This window comes from Lolium rigidum, chromosome 3 (assembly GCF_022539505.1).
Source record: "Lolium rigidum isolate FL_2022 chromosome 3, APGP_CSIRO_Lrig_0.1, whole genome shotgun sequence".
In the NCBI taxonomy this organism is placed as follows: Eukaryota; Viridiplantae; Streptophyta; class Magnoliopsida; order Poales; family Poaceae; genus Lolium; species Lolium rigidum.
In genome coordinates, this window is record NC_061510.1 from 332,952,654 (window position 1) to 332,976,110 (window position 23,457).

General features: G+C 43.3%; 1 protein-coding gene across 1 annotated transcript; it reads right to left on the minus strand.

The window, feature by feature from the left end:
• Window positions 1-20,185: 20,185 nt before the first annotated feature.
• LOC124703893 (glucan endo-1,3-beta-glucosidase 8-like) lies at window positions 20,186-23,122 on the minus strand. Its single transcript, XM_047236133.1, has 2 exons — window positions 22,615-23,122; window positions 20,186-21,579 (listed from the first exon to the last, which is right to left on the minus strand). Exons 1-2 carry the CDS (start codon window positions 22,944-22,946, stop codon window positions 20,445-20,447), a joined length of 1,467 nt encoding a protein of 488 aa, XP_047092089.1. The 5' UTR covers window positions 22,947-23,122; the 3' UTR covers window positions 20,186-20,444.
• Window positions 23,123-23,457: the final 335 nt, after the last annotated feature.

A 23,457-nucleotide genomic window follows, 5' to 3' on the forward strand; every position in this document is an offset into this window, starting at 1 on the left:
CTTACTGGAACATAATCATAATACTCACGAATCTGGTTGTACCCTTCTTTTAAACAAGATATATTCGTTTCGAGAGTGTCTAATCTATTATGAATGCTAGCAAGAGATGAATCAAAATTATTAGCGGAGCTAGATGATGCAACCAATTTTTTTATGGAATTATAAGCTTGATCCCCATCACAGTGAAGGAAATCTCCTCCCACTACAGCATCTAAGGCATATCTATAGCGAAGAATAAGCCCAAAATAAAAGTTACTAAGAAGCAAACTTAGAGTCATTTTAGGTTCAGTTTTACTATAAGGATCAAAAATTCTAGACCAAGCTTCTTTAAAACTCTCCTCACCCCCTTGTTTAAAACTAAAGATCAAATCCTCAGGTGACAGAGTATCAACTACAGGACTAGTCATGATTACAAAATAAAATAAATGCAAGTAACTAATTTTTTTGTGTTTTTAATATGGAGAACAAGACAGTAAATAAAGTAAAGCTAGCAACTATTTTTTTTTGTATTTTTGATATAAAGAGCAAACAAAGCAGGAAATAAAATAAAGCAAGACAAAAACAAAGTAAAGAGATTGGATGTGGGAGACTCCCCTTGCAGCGTGTCTTGATCTCCCCGGCAACGGCGCCAGAAAAAAAGCTTGATGGCGTGTAAGACACACGTCCGTTGGGAACCCCAAGAGGAATGTGTGATGCACACAGCAGCAAGTTTTCCCTCAGTAAGGAACCAAGGTTATCGAACCAGTAGGAGTCAAGGAACACGTGAAGGTTGTTGGTGGCGGAGTGCAGTGCGGCGCAACACCAGGGATTCCGGCGCCAACGTGGAACCTGCACAACACAATCAAAGTACTTTGCCCCAACGTAACAGCTGAGGTTGTCAATCTCACCGGCTTGCTCGTAAACAAAGGATTAGATGTATAGTGTGGAAGATGATGTTTGTTTGCGAAGAACAAGTAAAGAACAAGTATTGCAGTAGATTGTATTTCAGATGTAAAGAATGGACCGGGGTCCACAGTTCACTAGTGGTGTCTCTCCCATAAGATAAATAGCATGTTGGGTGAACAAATTATAGTTGGGCAATTGACAAATAAAGAAGGCATAACAATGCACATACATATATCATGATGAGTACTATAAGATTTAATCAGGGCATTACGACAAAGTACATAGACCGCTATCCAACATGCATCTATGCCTAAAAAGTCCACCTTCAGGTTATCATCCGAACCCCTTCCAGTATTAAGTTGCAAACAACGAGACAATTGCATTAAGTATGGTGCGTAATGTAATCAACACAAATATCCTTAGACAAAGCATCGATGTTTTATCCCTAGTGGCAACAAGCACATCCACAACCTTAGAACTTTTCGTCACTCGTCCCAGATTCAATGGAGGCATGAACCCACTATCGAGCATAAATACTCCCTCTTGGAGTCACAAGTATCAACTTGGCTAGAGCCTCTACTAGCAACGGAGAGCATGCAAGAACATAAACAACATATATGATAGATTGATAATCAACTTGACATAGTATTCAATATTCATCGGATCCCAACAAACACAACATGTAGCATTACAAATAGATGATCTTGATCATGATAGGCAGCTCACAAGATCTAACATGATAGCACAATGAGGAGAAGACAACCATCTAGCTACTGCTATGGACCCATAGTCTAGGGGTGAACTACTCACACATCGATCCGGAGGCGATCATGGTGATGAAGAGACCTCCGGGAGATGATTCCCCTCTCCGGCAGGGTGCCGGAGGCGATCTCCTGAATCCCCCGAGATGGGATTGGCGGCGGCGGCATCTCTGGAAGGTTTTTCGTATCGTGGCTCTCGGTACTGGGATTTTCGCGACGAAGGCTTTAAGTAGGCGGAAGGGTAGAGTCGGAGGAGTCACGAGGGGCCAACACACTAGGGCGGCGCGGGCCCCTCCTTGGCCGCGCCGCCTTAGTTTGTCGCCACCTCGTGGCCCCACTTCGTATCTCCCTCGGTCTTCTGGAAGCTTCGTGGAAAAATAAGACCCTGGGCGTTGATTTCGTCCAATTCCGAGAATATTTCCTTTGTAGGATTTCTGAAACCAAAAACAGCGAGAAAACAACAACCGGCTCTTCGGCATCTCGTCAATAGGTTAGTGCCGGAAAATGCATAATAATGACATAAAGTGTGTATAAAACATGTGAGTATCATCATAAAAGTAGCATGGAACATAAGAAATTATAGATACGTTTGAGACGTATCAAGTAGCAACATTGCCAACACCAATTATTTTACCATTGATAGTAGGAGGTTTAGCAACATGTGAAGCATCAACATTACTAGTGGTGGTAATAGTCCAAACTTTAGCTACATTATTCTCTTTAGCAAGTTTTTCTTCTCTTTCCCACCTAGCATGCAATTCAGCCATCATTCTAATATTGTCATTAATTCGAACTTGGATAGCGTTTGCTATAGTAAATGACTTAATATCTTTAGTTTCATTAGGCATAACTTTCAGTTTTAAAAGATCAACATCAGCAGCAAGACTATCAACCTTAGATGCAAGATCATCAATTTTACCAAGCTTTTCCTCAACAGATTTGTTAAAAGAAATTTGTGTACTAATAAATTCTTTAAGCATGACTTCAAGACCAGAGGGTACACTCCAACTATTGTTGTAAGAATTACCATAAGAATTACCATAACCATTACCATTATTAGAAGGATATGGCCTATAGTTGTTGTTACCAAAATTATTTCTATAAGCATTGTTGCTGAAATTATTATTTTTAATGAAGTTCACATCAACATGCTCTTCTTGAGCAACCAATGAAGCTAAAGGAACATTATTAGGATCAACATGAGATCTACCATTAACAAGCATAGACATAATAACATCAATCTTATCATTCAAGGAGGAGGTTTCTTCAACAGAATTTACCTTCTTACCTTGAGGAGTCCTTTCGAGTGTGCCATTCGGAGTAGTTGATCATCATATCATCAAGAAGCTTTGTTGCAGCACCCAAAGTGATGGACATAAAAGTACCTCCAGCAACTGAATCCAATAGGTTCCTTGAAGAAAAATTTAATCCTGCATAAAAGGTTTGGATGATCATCCAAGTAGTTAGTCCATGGGTAGGGCAATTCTTTACCAAAGATTTCATTCTCTCCCATGCTTGGACAACATGTTCATTATCCAATTGCTTAAAATTCATAATGCTACTTCTCAAAGATATAATGTTAGCAGGAGGATAATATCTTCCAATGAAAGCATCTTTACATTTAGTCCATGAATCAATACTATTTTTAGGCAAAGATAGCAACCAATCTTTAGCTCTTTCTCTTAAGGAGAAAGGAAACAATTTCAGTTTTATAATATCACCATCTTCATCCTTATACTTTTGCATTTCACAAATTTCAAAAAAATTATTAAGATGGGCAGCAGCATCATCAGTACTAACACCAGAAAATTGCTCTCTCATAACAAGATTTAGTAAAGCAGGTTTAATTTCATAAAATTCTGCTGTACAAGCAGGTGGAGCAATAGGAGTGCATATGAAATCATTATTATTGGTGCTAGTGAAGTCACACAACTTAGTGTTCTCGGGATTATTCATTTTAGCAATAATGAAAATAAGTAAAGCAAACCGAATTAAATAAAGTAAAATAAGTAACTAATTTTTTTGTGTTTTTGATATAAAGAAAGCAAACAAGACAGAAAATAAAATAAAGCAAGACAATAAACAAAGTAAAGATATTGGGTGTGAGAGACTCCCCTTGCAGCGTGTCTTGATCTCCCCGGCAACGGCGCCAGAAAATGTAGCTGTTGCCGTGAAAGTTAGCAATCTCTGTGGTGTAACTTTTTTCTTCAGTTCCCCGACAACGGCGCCAGAAAATGTGTTTGATGGCGCGTGACTGAGCTTGATGGAGTGTTGATTCCTACCCAGTAACGGCGCCAAAAAAACAGTTGCTTGTGACGTTAAAGCACACGTCCGTTGGGAACTCCAAGAGGAAGGTATGATGCGTACAACAGCGAGTTTTCCCTCAGTAAGAAACCAAGGTTTATCGAACCAGTAGGAGATGAAGGCCACTTGAAGGTTGTTGGTGAAGGAGTGTAGTGCGGCGCAACACCAGGGATTCAGGCGCCAACGTGGAACCTGCACAACACAATCAAGATACGTTGCCCCAACTTAACAGTGAGGTTGTCAATCTCACCGGCTTGCTGAAAACAAAGGATTAAACGTATGGTGTGGAGAATGATGTTTGCTTGCAAAAAACAATAGAGAACAATGATTGCAGTAGGTTGTATTTCAGATGTAAAAGAATGGACCGGAGTCCACAGTTCACTAGTGGTGTCTCTCCAATAAGATAAATAACATGTTGGGTGAACAAATTACAGTTGGGCAATTGACAAAATAGAGAGGGCATAACAATGCACATACATATCATGATGACTACTATGAGATTTACTTAGGGCATTACGACAAAGAACATAGACCGCTATCCAGCATGCATCTATGCCTAAAAAGTCCACCTTCGGGTTAGCATCCGCACCCCTTTCAGTATTAAGTTGCAAACAACAAACAATTGCATTAATTACTGTGCGTAATGTAAACAATACAAATATCCTTAGACAAAGCATTGATGTTTTATCCCTAGTGGCAACAACACATCCATAACCTTAGAACTTTCTGTCACTGTCCCAGATTCAATGGAGGCATGAACCCACTATCTATCATAAATACCCCCTCTTGGAGTTACAAGTATCAACTTGGCCCGAGCCTCTACTAGCAACGGAGAGTATGCAAGATCATAAACAACACATATATGATAGATCGATAATCAACTTGACATAGTATTCCATATTCATCGGATCCCAACAAACACAACATGTAGCATTACAAATAGATGATCTTGATCATGATAGGCAGCTCACAAGATCTAAACATGATGACACAATAGGAGAAGACAACCATCTAGCTACTGCTATGGACCCATAGTCCAAGGATGAACTACTCACGCATCAGTCCGGAGGCGGGCATGGTGATGTAGAGCCCTCCGGTGATGATTCCCCTCTCCGGCAGGGTGCCGGAGGAGATTTTCAGAACCCCCCGAGATGGGGTTGACGGCGGCGGCATCTCTGGAACTTTTCTCGTATTTTGGCTCTCGGTACTAGGGTTTTCCGATACGAAGGAATATATAGGCGAAGAGGCAGCGTCGGTGGAGCCTGGGGGTGGCCTCCCCATAGGCCGGCGCGCCTGGGGGCCTGGCCGCGCCGCCCTGTGGGGTGGGCCCCCTGCTGGCCGCCTCCGACTCTTCTTCGATGTTCTGGAATCCTCCGTGGAAAATAGGGCCGTGGGATTTTGTTTCGTCCAATTCCGACAATATTTCCTGTGTAGGATTTCTGAAACCAAAAACAGCAGAAAACAGGAACTGGCGCTTCGGCATCTTGTTAATAGGTTAGTACCGGAAATTGCATCAAAATGATATAAAGTATGAATAAAACATGTAGGTATTGTCATAAAAATAGCATGGAACATAAGAAATTATAGATACGTTGGATACGTATCATCAAGCATCCCCAAGCTTAGTTCCTACTCGCCCTCGAGTAGGTAAACGATAAAAAGAATAATTTCTGAAGTGACATGCTACCAACATAATCTTGATCAATACTATTATAAGGCATATGAGATGAATGAAGTGACTCAAAGAAATGGTTTATAGTTTGCTAACAAAAAGATAATGACTAAACAACTGAATCATATAGCAAAAACTTTTCATGAATAGTACTTTCAAGACAAGCATCAAAAAGTCTTGCATAAGAGTTAACTCATAAAGCAATAGATTCTTAATAGAAGGTTTTGAAGCAACACAAAGGAAGATTTAAGTTTCAGCAATTGCCTTCAACTTTCAACATGTATATCTCATGGATAATTGTCAACACAAAGTAATATGATGAGTGCAATAAGCAAGCATGTAAGAATCAATGCACATAGTTGACACAAGTGTTTGCTTCTAATATAGAAAGAAGTAGACAAACTGACTCAACATAAAGTAAAAGAAAGGCCCTTCGCAGAGGGAAGCAGAGATTAAATCATGTGCTAGAGCTTTTCAAGTTTTGAAATCATATAGAGAGCATAAAAATAAAGTTTTGAGAGATGTTTGTTGTTGTCAACGAATGGTAGTGGGCACTCTAATCCCCTTGTCAAACAGGCTTTCAAAGAGCGGCTCGCATGAAGGACGTTATCTCTACCAACAAGGTAGATCATCCCTCTTCTCTTTTGTTTACACATGTATTTTAGTTTTATTTATAGATGACACTCCTCCCAACCTTTTGCTTTCACAAGCCATGGCTAACCGAATCCTCGGGTGCCTTCCAACATTTCACATACCACGGAGGAGTGTCTATTGCAAAATTAAGTTGCTTACTGATAAATCAGGGCAAAACATGTGAAGAGAATTATTAATGAAAGTTAATTAATCGGGGCTGGGCACCCCGTTGCCAGCTCTTTTTGCAAAATTATTGGATAAGCGGATGTATATGCCACTAGTCCATTGGTGAAAGTATGCCCAACAAGATTGAAAGATAAAACACCACATACTTACTCATGAGCTATAAAACATTGACACAAATAAGGAGTAATAAAGTTTTGAATTGTTTAAAGGTAGCACATGAAGTATTTACTTGGAATGGCAGAAAAATACCACATAGTAGGTAGTTATGGTGGACACAAATGGCATAGGTTTTGGCTCAAGGTTTTGGATGCACGAGAAGCATTCCCTCTCGGTACAAGGCTTTGGCTAGTAAGGTTGTTTGAAGCAAACACAAGTATAAACCGGTACAACAAAACTTACATAAGAACATATTGCAAGCATTATAAGACTCTACACTTGTCTTCCTTGTTGCTCAAACACTTTTACCGAGAAAATATCTAGACCTTAGAGAGACCAATCATGCAAACCAAATTTCAACAAACTCTACGGTAGTTCTCCACTAATAGGTTTAAACTACATGATGCAAGAGCTTAAACATGATCTACTTGAGAGCTGAAAACAATTGCCAAGCATCAAATTATTCAAGACAATATACCAACTACCACATGAAGCATTTTCTGTTTCCAACCAAATAGCAATAAGTGCAGCGGCTTTCGACTTTTGCCATGAACATGAAAAATAAAACGAAGAACACAAGTGTTCAAATGAAAAAGCGGAGCGTGTCTCTCTCCCACACAAGCATGTTAGGATCCGATTTATTCAGAGAATGAAAATAACAAAACAAAAATAAAAGAACATAGACGCTCCAAGTAAAGCACATAAGATGTGACAGAATTAAAATATAGTTTCACTAGAGGTGACCTAATAAGTTGTTGATGAAGAAGGGGATGTCTTGAGCATCCCCAAGCAAAGACGCTTGAGTCTTCTCGAAATATGCAGGGATGAACCACGGGGGCATCCCCAAGCTTAGACTTTTCACTCTTCTTGATCATATTATATCATCCTCTTCTCTTGATCCTTGAAAACTTCCTTCACACCAAACTCAAAGCAATCTCATTAGAGGGTTAGTGCATAATCAAAAATTCACATGTTCAGCAAGGACACAATCATTCCCAACACTTCTGGACATTACCCAAGGTTAATGAAATTTAATGGAGCACAGAAACCCACTCAAACACAGTAAAAGAGGCAATGCGAAATAAAAGGCAGAATCTGTCAAAACAGAACAGTCCGTCAAAACAGAACAGTCCGTAATGACGAATTTTTTCGAGGCACTTAACATGCTCAGATGGAAAAGCTCCAGTTGAATGAAAGTTGCGTACATATCTGAGGATTGCTCATGAATTTTTTTCAGAATTTTTAGATTTTTCTACAGAGAGAAAAGCTCAAATTCGTGACAGCTAAAAATCTGTTTCTGCGCAGAAATCCAAATCTAGTATCAACTTTCTATCAAAGACTTTACTTGACACAACAATGCAAGAAAATAAAGATACAAAGGTATTGCTATATTAGTAACAAGCACCTTGACTCAAATATAAAACAAAAATTGCAGAAATAAAGTAATGGGTTGTCTCCCATAAGCGCTTTTCTTTAACGCCTTTCAGCTAGGTGCAGAAAGTGAAAATCAAGTAACATCAAGAGAAGAAGCATCAACATCATAATTTGTTCTAATAATAGAATCATAAGGCATCTTCATTCTCTTTCTAGGGAAGTGTTCCATACCTTTCTTAAGAGGGAATTGATATTCAATATTTCCTTCTTTCATATCAATAATAGCACCAACGGTTCGAAGAAAGGGTCTTCCCAAAATAATAGGACAAGATGCATTGCATTCAATATCCAAAACAACAAAATCAACATGGACAAGGTTATTGTTAACTGTAATGTGAACATTGTCAATTCTACCCAAAGGTTTCTTTATAGAATTATCAGCAAGATTAACATCCAAATAATAACGTTCCAAAGGTGGCAAGTCAAGCATATCATAAAGTTTCTTAGGCATAACAGAAATACTTGCACCAAGATCACATAAAGCATTACAATCAAAATCATTGACCTTCATTTCAATGATGGGCTCCCAACCATCTTTCAAACTTCCTAGGGATAGAAGCTTCAAGTTTTAATTCTTCTTCCCTAGCTTTAATGAGAGCATTTGTAATATGTTTTGTAAAGACCAAGTTTATAGCACTAGCATTAGGACTTCTAGCAAGTTTTTGCAAGAACTTAATAACTTCAGAAATATGATATTATCAAAATCAAAACCATTATGATCTAAAGCAATGGGACCATTGTCCCCAACACTTTGAAAAATTCCAGCACTAGTGGTTTTAGGCAATTTTGCACGCTTTGTAGTAGAAGTAGAAACATTGCCAACACCAATTATTTTACCATTGATAGTAGGAGGTTTAACAACATGTGAAGCATCAACATTACTAGTGGTGGTAATAGTCCAAACTTTAGCTACATTATTCTCTTTAGCAAGTTTTTCTTCTCTTTCCCACCTAGCATGCAATTCAGCCATCATTCTAATATTGTCATTAATTCGAACTTGGATAGCATTTGATGTAGAAAATGACTTAATATCTTTAACTTCATTAGGCATAACTTTCAGTTTTAAAAGATCAACATCAAGAGCAAGACTATCAACCTTAGAAGCAAGAACATCAATTTTACCAAACTTTTCCTCAATAGATTTGTTAAAAGCAGTTTGTGTACTAATAAATTCTTTAAGCATGACTTCAAGATCAGAGGGTACACTCCTACTATTGTTGTAAGAATTACCATAACCATTACCACTATTAGAAGGATATGGCCTATAGTTGTTGTTACCAAAATTATTCCTATAAGCATTGTTGTTGAAATTATTATTTTTAATGAAGTTCACATCAACATGCTCTTCTAGAGAAACCAATGAAGCTAAAGGAACATTATTAGGATCAACATGAGATTTACCATTAACAAGCATAGACATAATAACATCAATCTTATCACTCAAGGAAGAGGTTTCTTCAACAGAATTTACCTTCTTACCTTGAGGAGTCCTTTCAGTGTGCCATTCAAAGTAGTTGATCATCATATCATCAAGAATCTTTGTTGCAGCACCCAAAGTGATGGACATAAAAGTACCTCCAGCAGCTGAATTCAATAGGTTCCTTGAAGAAAAATTTAATCCTGCATAAAAGGTTTGGATGATCATCCAAGTAGTTAGTCCATGGGTGGGGTAATTCTTTACCAAAGATTTCATTCTCTCCCATGCTTGGGCAACATGTTCATTATCCAATTGCTTAAAATTCATAATGCTACTTCTCAAAGATATAATGTTAGCGAGGAGGATAATATTTTCCAATGAAAGCATCTTTACATTTAGTCCATGAACTAATACTATTTTTAGGCAAAGATAGCAACCAATCTTTAGCTCTTCCTCTCAAGGAGAAAGGAAACAATTTCAGTTTTATAATATCCCCATCTATATCCTTATACTTTTGCATTTCACAAAGTTCAACAAAATTATTAAGATGGGCAGCAGCATCATCAGTACTAACACCAAAAAATTGCTCTCTCATAACAAGATTTAGTAAAGCAGGTTTAATTTCATAAAATTCTGCTATAGAAGCAGGTGGAGCAATAGGAGTGCATATGAAATCATTATTATTTGTGCTAGTGAAGTCACACAACTTAGTGTTCTCAGGAGTACTCATTTTAGCAATAATAAAAATAAATAAAGCAAAACCGAATTAAATAAAGTAAAACAAGTAACTAATTTTTTTGTGTTTTTGATATAAAGAAAGCAAACAAGACAGAAAATAAAATAATGCAAGATAATAAACAAAGTAAAGAGATTGGGTGTGAGAGACTCCCCTTGCAGCGTGTCTTGATGTCCCCGGCAACGGCGCCAGAAAAGTAGCTGCTTGTGACGGTAAAGCACACGTCCGTTGGGAACCCCAAGAGGAAGGTATGATGAGTACAGCAGCGAGTTTTCCCTCAGTAAGAAACCAAGGTTATCGAACCAGTAGGAGATGAAGATCACGTGAAGGTTGTTGGTGAAGGAGTGTAGTGCGGCGCAACACCAGAGATTCCGATGCCAACGTGGAACTTGCACAACACAATGAAAATACTTTGCCCCAACTTAACAGTGAGGTTTCCAATCTCACCGGCTTGCTGAAAACAAAGGATTAAACGTATGGTGTGGAAAATTATGTTTGCTTGCAGAAAACAAAAAAGAACAATGATTGCAGTAGGTTGTATTTCAGATGTAAAAGAATGGACCGTGGTCCACAGTTCACTAGTGGTGTCTCTCCAATAAGATAAATAACATGTTGGGTAAACAAATTACAGTTGTGCAATTGACAAATAGAGAGGGCATAACAATGCATATACATATCATGATGACTACTATGAGATTTACTTAGGGCATTACGACAAAGAACATAGACCGCCATCCAGCATGCATCTATGCCTAAAAAGTCCACCTTCGGGTTAGCATCCGCACCCCTTACAGTATTAAGTTGCAAGCAACAGACAATTGCATTAAGTACTGTGCGTAATGTAAACAATACAAATATCCTTAGACAAAACATTGATGTTTTATCCCTAGTGGCAACAACACATTCACAACATTAGAACTTTCTGTCACTGTCCCAGATTCAATGGAGGCATGAACCCACTATCTAGCATAAATACCCCCTCTTGGAGTTACAAGTTTCAACTTGGCCTGAGCCTCTACTAGCAACGGAGAGCATGCAAGATCATAAACAACACATATATGATAGATCGATAATCAACTTGACATAGTATTCCATATTCATCGGATTCCAACAAACACAACATGTACCATTACAAATAGATGATCTTGATCATGATAGGCAGCTCACAAGATCTAAACATGATGGCATAATAGGAGAAGACAACCATCTAGCTACTGCTATGGACCCATAATCCAAGGATGAACTACTCACGTATCAGTACGGAGGCGGGTATGGTGATGTAGAGCCCTCCGGTGATGATTCCCCTCTCCGGCAGGGTGCCGGAGGAGATCTTCTGAAACCCCCAGGATGGGGTTGACGGCGGCGGCGTCTCTGGAACTGTTCTCGTATTTTGGCTCTCGGCGCTAGGGTTTTCGGAGACGAAGGAATAAATAGGCGAAGGGCAGCGTCGGGGGAGCCAGGGGGCTCCCTCCCGACGTCACGGCGCGGGAGGCCCCACTGCCGCGCCACCCTATGGTGTGGGCCCCCTGCTGGCCTTCCTCGACTCTTCTTCGGTCTTCTGGAACACTCCGTGAAAAATAGGGCCGTGGGCTTTTTTTTCGTCCAATTCCGAGAATATTTGTAAACCAACTTTTCTGAAATCAAAAACAATAGAAAACAGGAACTAGCACTGTGGCATCTTGTTAATAGGTTAGTCCCAGAAAATGCATAAAAACATTATAAAGTGTGAATAAAACATGTAGGTATTGTCATAAAACTAGCATGGAACATAAGAAATTATAGATACGTTGGAGACGTATCACACGCCGCACCCACAAGGTAAACCTAGATGAACAATAAAGGATGTAGTTATGTTGTTTCATGACGATGATGCTGATATGTGGTAGAAAATAAAGGATAAGCAACATGTCAAAAATATATAAGTGAATATACTACTGTCACGCGTTGTGGAAAAATCTAAGGCAATAATTTTATTGTTGTGAACAGATGTACTACACCATGAACCAAACCGTAGACCAGAAGGGTAAAACAAATAGGCGGGACGAAGGATCTGTACTAAACATGGAGCTTAGCACATATATAAAACTTCTTATATTTTGAAAGAGGTAGTAGTAGATAAAAATCAAAGGAAACAAACGGCCACTGAGCTTTGAAGGTCAGCAGTGGTTATCATCCTCCTCATCTTCTGATGAGAGAACAATGGTTTTCTCCCTCATGATAGTGAGACCTGGAGCTGGTGTGACTCTGTTCTCCAGGAGGAGGTCCCGGCCTCATTGCTGCAGGTGAAGCTGTCGCCTGATTGACCCAATGAGCCTCTTGATTTCCATTGGTTATGATAATCGCAAAGTATACCACGCCCTTGTGAGCTCGTAAAATAGTGCAAGCTAATCTGAACATGAGGTTTCATAACACTGCACCAGATTCCGAATTTGCAGACTTCGGATACCACAACGTGGCCTTCCGCAGTTACACGGTAAGTGTACCGAAAATGCAGAATATAGATCGGTGCATATTCAAACATGCACAATGCCCTAAATTGATATTTCATCAGAAATAATGATGGCACAACATGAAACAAAGTTTGCACAGTTCATAATCCATGTATGTAGTCTGAATATTTTGGAGAAATGATACTCGAACTTTCCGATATTCAGTCTGCCCTTACAATGTTAAGGCATCTATCATTAGAAGTTTGTCAGTTCATATTAGGCACATACATACTTTCTCTAAGCCGAGACAACACAATCAACATCACGCTATCTGGAAGTCTGAAACCATCTCACCTGTCATAAGATCAACATTTAGTGCAACACAACTGACTAATCCTGATGTGTAGAGAGCAAATACAATTCACATCTTGCTACAACTCAACAAAAGGTCATAAATTTTAGTGTTCCATGAAAGCAAACTTTTCAAATCGCATATTAATTTGCGGCTTGATGTCTAGACATGAATATTTATGCAGTAGAGTATATAATAAACTAAGTAGTAAGCGTGCACTTCTTTGTATCTGCTATTTGGAGATGGTACAGAGAAAGGACAAATAAATAAAATAACAAATTATAATTTTAAGTGTAGGCATTATAAATGAAGCTTAACTTTCCCATTTTTTTATATCTATGATTCAAAAGGTTAACATAAAAAAGAACGAACAACTGGATTTCCTAGTCAAATAACATAATACAGTTTCACATGTGTGCACACAAGCGAAGGCTAATTATCTCGGAACAACGGTCAAGGAACTGGGACTGGGCAATGAAGTAAAATACATACATGGATAGGACAATGCAGGGTAGGACATTCCTCTCTGCACTCTGTACACAAAAATAGAGTACGTGCACTATCCGCAACTTAGAAAAGATGCCTTTCATTAAAAACTACTCTGTTTATTTTACCTTGCAAAGTAAAGTTGATTTCTCGAGCACCAATTGACTGCCTCAAATGTCCAGGCATCACAATGATTGCTAATGACGGCATGGATGAAGGCAAACATAACCAAAGTTAACGTCATTAGATTTGGCTTGGGCATTCCTCAAGAGAATACTAACCTGTAGCATGAAAAACCTTTACATTCTTGTACTACATGGTCTCTTCATATGAAATATCTCTACTGAAAAGGTAAACTGAATACTCTAGCTACAACAGCTAATTCACTAAGTGCTTAATAAAAAAGCGAAAGTTGACTTCCATAATCTATAGGAAAAACGTGATTATCTTAGTAACGACGCACCATGCAATCCATCAGTGTATATCTAAATAAAAACCCAACAAACCAATTAACCAAGTCGATCACACAAGTAATTCTGAAAGCTGTATACTGCAATCAAGTTCATGAAGTTTAAAAATAAACTTGTTAACTGAACTGAATAATACCCATGAAATGTTGCAAGTAGCGCCAACCTTGCAAGTTATTGGGTAAGGCAAGACCTTGGTCGACTTTTTGTTGTGAAATGAAACTAATTGTTAATGTGCAGAAATATGCGACTAAGCTTATGCTACGTGAACCCAAGGGGTTAGTCTCCTTGGTTGCTCGTGTATCCTAGTAATTGTCATTACCTCAGATTTTGTGGTAAAGTGATGCATACGATAGGATACTTGATAGGATCAGATAACTCAGTTGATGTAAAGAAATACAATTGTCATATCATTGGGTCAAATTTTGGGAGTCTAGGAAATATCAAAGCCGATTCAAATGTGTAGAGCTGGTTGGTCGCGAAGCCTCTTCTCGACAATAATTTCCCTTAGTTAGAAATATCTAGCTAGTGTCAGCTGTTACTAAAATAGCCCAACCATCTTATTTGAGAACTCTTCCAACAGGAACTAAGGTAGTGGAAAGGTTGCAATGATCTCCAACTAACATGAATATAATTAACTTGTGAATAAATGGAATATACGATTTACTTTGTTTGAATGTCAAAGCCATGTCTGTTGTCCATGCTCCTTATGGACAATAACCAAAAATCTGCATATGATTCGTATATATTGACAATATTCATCAACCTGGGGAAAGTATTGGACATTGATCAACATCAACCGGTGACAAAAAAAAATTAGTCCTGAAGTGGAGTCATGAGATGTTTGTGTTGTCGCCTTTGATTCTAGCACCAACTACAGAGGCACAAACTCTCTGCCTAAAAAGGGGTGTTGTGTCCCTCGGCAGTGGCATCGTAGAAGAGGAATGTCATATAAAAAAGAAAATTTGTGAGTTTCTTAAGAAAACACATGACTAAATACATATATGGCATATTCATCTGATTGAGATGCAGAATGGCAGTCAATTCGATAGACGAACATCAAAACCAGACTCATAAAAAAGTGTCGTAAGCCTCCAATTGAAGAAATATGTAGAGACCATGAAATTCTAGATAAACTAACCATGGTTGTAAGAATGAGAATTAATTTGTACCTGCACACATGTTGATCTTCAACATGCAATGCAAACATGCTAAAGAGCATCCCAATAAAAAGAGAAGTCCATGATATGCTAGATAGCTCAAGCACCGGGCATCTGCAATTGCAATCAGTCAAGACTTGAGTGGAGGTGTAACAGTAGCATTCTGATGAGTTAATTCATAGTGCAGCCGGTGTAACTTCAGAGCTAAGACACCATATAGAGCACTGAAGTGTTACGGCCGAACAAATTTAGACCCAAATAAGCAGATACTAAATTGTTCAAGAATTTAGGAAGGCAAGACGCCGGAAAGAGCTGACTCACATGATCACATCTTTTCCCCATATCATGTAAAAGACAGATCTTTATCGAAAAGATGTAAAAGACAGATACATCTTACATGGATGCGTTAAAAACTTAGAATGGCTATGATACTGGCCAGTATCTAGTTCATTGCATTATCCAAAATCAAGTAATCTTCTTTTTCTATGAACCGATCTGGATATAGCAAAAGATGGAAGTAAATCAGATGAAAAATTCACGGAAGCAAATGGCATCGGGAGAATCATGGAGCTCATGGAGATTGGGAAACTGAACCAATGGATGTCGGTGATCCAGAAAAAAAAAACCACGTCATTATTCTTCAGTTGGACACAATCTAATAACAAAAGAATGAATTTACCAATTTAACTGGATCATAGGATGCAGCAGATCGACAGCGGGGACGATGAGCAACACCTTGGTCACCCGCTCAACGCCCCGATCTGCTTCGCGCTCAACTCCGACGCAGCGCTCAACGCCCCAATCTGATCCGCGTTCAACTCAGACGCGGCGGCCGCGCCGCAGTCCAGTGCCGAGCCTGGGGCTGCCTTGGTGACGGTCGCACGCCGCAACAATTATCTCAGGCCAAATTTGGCTGCATCGTCGCTCTGCTCGCGTGAATCAGCCGGCCACAGCACCCGTACAGCTGCGCTCGCCTGCGCAGGAACACGCGCCTCAACAGCGGATGCCGAGCCGGCCACAGCCCATGTGCCTCGCTTGGTCAGCGAGGACACTGCCAGGCCGCCTGCATCCGCGCCGCATGCATCAAGTGTTCTTATGGGCCAAGACCTGCAAGGGGGATTCGTAGAGAGAGATAATGCAGGTATCAGCTGCAATAAGGGATCAAGGAGAAACTTGTGGGTTGTACCTGTAAGGGAACCATCAAGGAGAGGAGTGAATTCCAGCCGTGTGAGCTTGCGGCTGTAGCGGTGGCGATGAATGCAATGAGACCGGCCAGAGTGAAGGGAGGCTGAGGATGATGGCCATTGACGGATGAGGACAGTGGCCCTTGAACGCTGCCTTGCCATGTTGGCGCTGGCCGATGGCACCCCTCCGGTGGAAGCCAGACCATGCTGGTGGCCTCGGTGCGCAGCAGGGCTGGAAATTGGGGACCAGCGCGCCGTAGGGCGGCGACCGTGAGGCGGAGGAGGGATGCGAGCGTGGAGGCGCCTGGCACGCTTGGAAGAGGGATCGACCAGATTCATATGGCAATGTTGAGCATTCTTGGTGAGCAGGGTCGCGAGCAGCTCGAGGCCGTCGCCCTCCTCTCCATGGTGGCGCCGGCGCCAGACCAATCTGAGAAGCGGAGACATAGAGGATGCGGAGCGGTGGGGAGGCTCGAGAAATTGGAAAAAATTCTAGGAAGAAAGAGAGGAAAGAAAGACATCGGGAGGTTCGAGAGAGCAGAGGACACAAAATCTAGTCAAAGCGGTGCCGATAGGTCATGCAAAATCAACACCACCTATGCCACGATGGCCCACCACATTCTCTAACACTTTGTAGCTACGGCCACACTAATAATGCGCCACAATAAAATTACCAGAAAGGAAATCACCTAGAATCTTGCACGTGGCAACACTGCATGAAAATCTAGCCCACCCCAAAAGTACTACATAGCCCCGGAAGGTACACATAAAAAGAATCACAGGAAATCAATCAGCTCAAGGTTAATCAAAAAAAAAATTCAAAATTTTGAGAAAAAAGGAAGTTGTTCACCTTTAATATAGTAGTTATTCATTAAGCGCAGAAGTTACATCCTTAATAAGTAGAGGTACAATTGACACTGTGGGATCATCGAGCCAGACATGTTGCTCGGGTTCCCATGCAAGCCTAGCTAATTCGCGTGCTATAGAATTTGCTTTACGGTAATTATGTACTGATTATGTTTGAACTAAATTTTCATGAACTTAGATGCCAGTCACAGGTGATAACAATGATCAAGAGTAGCAGCTGAAACTCCATTTGGATAACCTCCCTTAGATATATTTAGCTTAAGGAAGATCGAAGGGCTCTTATTCTTTTGGTCTTCATTGAGGACATTATACAAAAACATTAAATTTTCACAAGTTGTTGGTCTCTTCCCGTGGGACACCAAGTTCTCCAGCTCATGCACTAATCTTAAAGCTATAATTTCGCAGAACCTCCGCAGCGCTATTCAAGAGGCTCACGGGTTTGTAAACAAGAGAAGAACTAGCTTCTTAAAGTTTGGGATCAACACAATATTAGCTGTACTAATATATTACAAAGGGGGGGGGGGTACATTGGGGCCTGTTTTATGAATATTCAAAAAGCAACATTCAGAAGTTTCAAAAAGCTCGGAGAAGAAGTTCTAGATGTAAAAAAACAATGTACTCTAGCAACGTTAAAAAAACCGACATGCAAAGTTGTGAACAGTGCAAAATTTCAACCCTCCAAATTATGATGGATTTTTTTTATTCATTTTTTCTTAAGCCCAAAATATGAGGTAATTCGGGTTGAGATTTTGTACTATGTTGGTACAGTGCTATTCCACATCATTACCTATGTATAGGTTTTTAAAGAATGTTTTGAAGCTCTGAAATTTTGTTTTCAAATTTTGGAAAAAATTAGGCTCTATGTAGCTCAAGCTCTAAAAAAAAACGATTTTCTACTTACATTGGTTTCCTCTGTCCTTGGCCTATGGGCTATGGCCACCATGAGATCATTCTTGACTATCTCCCCAACACTCTTTGTAAAATAATAATAGTAAAACTAATTAAACCGACGGTCCAGCCGTCCAGGGCCTTTTCAACATGAGAGCATCTCTGCCCGGTAGCCCCCAAATAGGCGCCGGCACCTCCGTTTGGGGGGGGGGGGCGCCGGCACTGCGTCCTCTATTTGGGGACGCTGCTCCCACACCGGCGCCCCTAAACGGGCGGTTCCGATAGATTTTTAAATTTAAGATAATATTTAAAAACTGAAATTCATAGGAAATTCATACGAAGTTCATACAAAGGTAGCTCGACTTTAAACTTAAACTTAATCCTATCTACTGGCCGTCCGTTGGTCCGCTCGACGGCCCTGCCTCGTCGTCATTCTTCGCCATTGCCGCCTGCGTCCGTGCCCGCTTCTCCTCCCTAGGTTTGCGCATCTAGCGGTGGAGCATAGCGGCCGGCATCGCAGGGGCTCGCCGGCGGCGATGTCCCCGCGCTTCCATCCTTTCCCGAGAGAAGCTTGGATCTCGGCGTGCCTCGCCACCTGGCGGGCGAACGCCTCGTAGTGGCGGTGAGCATTGAGCTCTGCGAGCTTCTGTCGCTCCGCCTTCATGAGGCGGCGTCCCGCCTCATCCGTGGCTGCTCGCTGGCGCGAGATCTCGAGGCCGTGCTGGAGGTTCACGTCGTTGATGAACTCGTCCTCCTCCATCAACCGCTTGTACCGTTGCTCCTTCAGCGACGCGAGGATCGCCGCCTGCTCCAGGTGGGCGGGGGCCTGCGGCGGCTGCCCCGACTGCGCTGCCTCCTCCGCCGCCTCTTCTTCCGCGGCTGCGACGTAGACCTCGTCCCACGCCGCGAACCGTGGGTCTGCGTCCTCGTCGGTGCTGTTGTCGGCATCGGCCTCCGGCTCGAGCTCCGGCTGCGGCTGCGGTGGTGGCGGAAGCATCGCGCGGCCGTTGAGGCCAAGCATCGAGTAGGTGGTCTTCAGACGGCGCGGCATTTTGCTGTGGAGAGGGAGCGGCGGTGGTGGAGAGGATAGAATGGAGCGGCGGTGGTGGAGAGGAGAGAATGGAACGGCGGTGTGGACGGCGTACGTACTATATAGCAGCGGCAACTACCCACATTTACGCCGACTGGTTGCCGCGTGGCCAGTCGCTGCTCTCGTGGCCGCCTCGGTTTTCGCGCGGGAGGCCATTAAACGCTGACGACCAACCTTCCCGCGTCGCGACCGATACGAACCGTCGCGTCCTCTCACTGACAAGGCGCCCCCAACCCGCGAAAACCGTCGTTCCGCGAGGCGCCGGCGCGCCTGATTCGCGCCATTGGCGAAGGGGCCGGCACGGGGATACCGGCGATTCTATTGGGCTCGAAAAATGGCCGGCGCCGTTTGGGGCACGCCGGTGCGAGTCCAAAAACGAGGCTGGCCCCCAAAAAGCTATCGAGATCGCTATCAGTGCCGCCGGTAGAGATGCTCTGAAGATCAGACACGACGATATCTTTGAGTTTTGTGACGGTGAAGGGCTCCTCCAGCCATCCAGGTGTCGCAGGCCGAGGTAACCTATCTGCACTGAAACAAACAACAGCTCCTGTCGATTTGTATGGTTTCGTGTAACCTCTAATCAAGTTATCACTCCATGCTTGACCACTCGAATCAATCGACCTGGCTACCGAACGAGTGATCATCTACGCAAGTAGGCAGGTCTGGTACCAGCAAGTGGTCACATCGTGGCTGTTGGTACAGGAAAAAACATGATCATATCATAGCTGACGGACAGCGTTGACGAACGGCTTGCTTACGCGTGCACGATTTTAGCTTAAAAATGGTTGTGGTTTCTTCAAGCTTTCAGCTCTCCACACAATAATTCTACGCGAGTAGGCGACACGTGGTGACGTGGCTGAGGGATGGGTCTTGATCCAAAGTGCTAAGAGCCTACGACGTTGACGGACTATATATGGCGCACCAGTCGGAACTCTCTAGCAGGCTTTGCTAGCAGCTCTTTCTGATGGTCTTGTCCAGTTGTTCTTGGAAGTTGGAGGGCGACCAGCAGCGCTGTCTCCTCTTGGACAGTCGACACACGGTGCAACAGAGCACGCACAGCGAACTTGACAATTGACACTTGGCGAAGAAGATCGTGGTGTAGAGCTACCACTGAGTTAGCGCAGTCTCTGATGAACAGTCTCTGAACTTACAGCTATACAAGTATAGAACCCTAGGAATCCAAGGGATGCAGATGATCACACTAGCATTCTAGCAAGCACCTCTGACAATCTGACCAAACACGAAATACCACGTATACAAACAAAAAATCATCTACGAGTGTAACCTCTAGCTGCTGCTGTTAGTTACTCGGACAAATCAAGAAATGTCGTTGGCGATCAGATCAGCGTGACCGCCATGGCTGCAAGAACCGAGAACAGAACGGCCGTGGCCGTGGCAGGCGGCGAGCTAGGGCCGGCGGCCGAGGTTGTCTCTAGCTGTATGGTGAAGTTGCAGGTGCCGGTGGATGGGTCGAGGCGCGTGCGGACGGCGAGGCCCTCGAAGCCGCAGGCCTCCTCGTCGTGGTCGAACACCTGGTAGTATGCGTTGAAGGCGTAGGAGGCGTTCCCGGCGGCGTCCATGCCGTTGCAGGTTGACCCGTAGCTGAGCGAGGTGCAGTCGGCGTAGGTGCAGGCGTAGCCGATGTTGTCGCCGAGCATGGTCATGTTGTTCGGCGGCGAGTTGGTGTTGAGCACGCACCATTCCCGCGGGAGGTACTCGACGCCCCGCGCCCCGGCGAGCGCCGTGTTCCGCCCCTGGCCCGATAGGTCCATGTAGTACTTGGGCTGGCCGTCGTAGCGCGTCATGCCCCAGTGCCGCTCGAAGTTGCCCGGCGCGATGCTCTTGACGTCCTCGTCGATCAGGCTGAACAGGTACACCTCCACGTACTGGTTCGCACGCAGCGGCGTGCCGGCGTTCGCGGCCAGCTTCTTGAGCAGCCCAGCGTAGAAGCGCTGCGCGTAGGCGGCGGTGGCGTGCTTGTCACCGTCCGTCGGCCAGCCCACTTCGCCGACGACCACCGGCAGCCCGCCCACGCCGGCGGCCGCCAGCGCCGACACGAGCGTGTCGAAGTTGGCGTCGAACACGTTGGTGTAGCTGATGCCGGTGGCGGTGTCCACCACGGGACTGGTGGTGCCGTCGAAGAAGGCGAAGTCCAGCGGGAAGTCGTCGTTCCCGTACAGGCTCAGGTACGGGTAGATGTTCACCGTGAAGGGCGCGCCGCTCTGGTTCAGGAACTGCACGATCTCCGTCATCAGGCCGTTGATCTCCGCCCGGAACCGCCCAGCCGACGGCACCGGCGTGTCCTTGGGGGACTCGTACACGTCGGCGTTCAGCGGCACGGTGGCCTTGATGGTGTCGCCGAGGCCGGCGTCGTTCAGAGCGCGCTGGATGTTCTGCAGGGCAGGGAACGTCACGTTCAGGAACGTGCCATTCAGGGACGACAGAAACGGCTCATTCCCGACGGCTACGTATCTGCAGGAAAATGTAAAATTAATCTTCACCAAATGGTTATCTAAATTATTTCCAACTTGTACAAAATTAATATGGTTAGTGAGAGAAATATGCTGATGCTGTTAGTGAGAGACATATTTCGATGGCTAACTTATCTGTCAACACATTTTCAGGCATGATGCAGGCCAAGAAAAATTGCATAATTTGCTTATGTAAAGATTCTTCTCCAACTGATTTGAAGAATGCAGTTCTTTAGAACTTTCCATTGAGCAGCTCGTGGTGCCCATGTCGTAGAAAATTGCTGCTGAAGACTTGGTGGATGTCTACCAGGGGCCAGATGGGCCACTGCAATTAGATCAAGTGTGCCCTGCTTTATGATAACTAACCTTTTTTATGCCACAATCATTCAGTGGGGATGATCCTTATTGGGGCACTAGTGTGCATGACAAATCATTTTCAAACTTTCAGCCACAAAACACACTTTGCAGATAAGTACCGAAAGTTAGAATCTTGAGACATCAACTGGACAGGACAAATGCAAATGCACCAGGGTAGCTTTATCTTGCAACTATAAAAACTAGCTGATGCCAAGGCTGCCACTTTGCTGACAGGAAAGCTTCGGATGAATCAGCTGACATGATATCCGCATCATCCTATACCTATGGTAAGTACTTTAAGCACCAACAGTAAATTATTAAACGAAACTTTCATTTTTTTTTATCAAACCCAGATAAAGGTTTTGGATTGCTTACTACAAACTCAAGCTTTCGAGTGAAGAAGAAGAAGAAAAAATAGAAATCTAGAATCAGGACATCAGTGGTAACATCATGCTATTGTCCTAGTCAGGGGAGGAGCTGATCAATTTAAGTTTTTGAAAGCGATAAACATTTCGGTGGAATGGAAACTGCAATTAATTGCGAGAAGACAAGTGATGCAGCATCGATCAACATCATGAGTTAGAGAAACAGAGAGATTAATTGCATCTGAGAGATTCTGAATTACATCGAGGATGAAAAAAGATGATCATAGTAGTTCATAGACGAGTAGGGTACTCACTTGATGTTCACTCCGCCGTCGAAGCTGTAGGCGCTGACGTTCTTGTGCACCCACTCCCTGGCGGTGTCGTAGTCCGTCATCATGTCGAGCATGACGTTGGGGATGGCCACCATGACCTCGATGCCGGTGCCGGCGAGCGCTTCGAGCGGCCCGGAGTCGGCGTCGAAGAGCTTCACCTTCTTGATGCCATTGTCCTGGAGCATCCGCACCACGGTGCTGGGCGGGAGCTGGTGCGACGCCATCGTGCCCCAGTTCACCCCGAGCGCCTCGGCCGCAGGAAACCCGACCACTGCGACCAGGAGCACAGCGGCGAGCAGCCGCGAGTCCGCCATGATCGAGGCACCAAAGCAGAGCTTTCAGGCCACACACTCAAACGCGCGCACACACACACGCACCCAGGGAAGAGTTGAAGAATGGGAAACACGGTTTCCAGCTGGGGGTGTATTATGGTACGTGTGCAAGGAGGAGACGGGATGCGATTTGGATGATGGGGAGGTCGGAACGATTTGGCTATTCTAGTGCGTTTGGTGCTTTTCTTTGCGAGGAGGGACAAGGACTGGCGATTTTGGATAGAACTGGCCGGAGCTAGCCGGACGTGTGATGACCAAGAACCACATTGGAGGGACGGTGAAAGGCACAGGCAAGTTTCGGCCTTTCCCATTCCAGGAGCAAACACGGCACGTGTCTCTGCAGGTATCGCAGGGAATTAACACGGAGTACATAGCCGTTGCTTTCAGGTCAAAGAAATCTTCTGTGCAGCATATGATCGAGCTTGTGTAGCGCGTTCCTTGTCCAAGTAAATATGCGGCTTTGGAACGAATTGGACCGAAATGTTTCTTTCAC

Bases quoted from the DNA above. Each gene is read 5' to 3' on its own strand.
- LOC124703893 (XM_047236133.1), bottom strand. From the start codon at position 22,946: ATGGCGGACTCGCGGCTGCTCGCCGCTGTGCTCCTGGTCGCAGTGGTC. The intron at 21,580-22,614 runs GTGAGTACCCTA...ATTTTCCTGCAG, and splicing joins GACGGCGGAGTGAACATCAA to ATACGTAGCCGTCGGGAATG.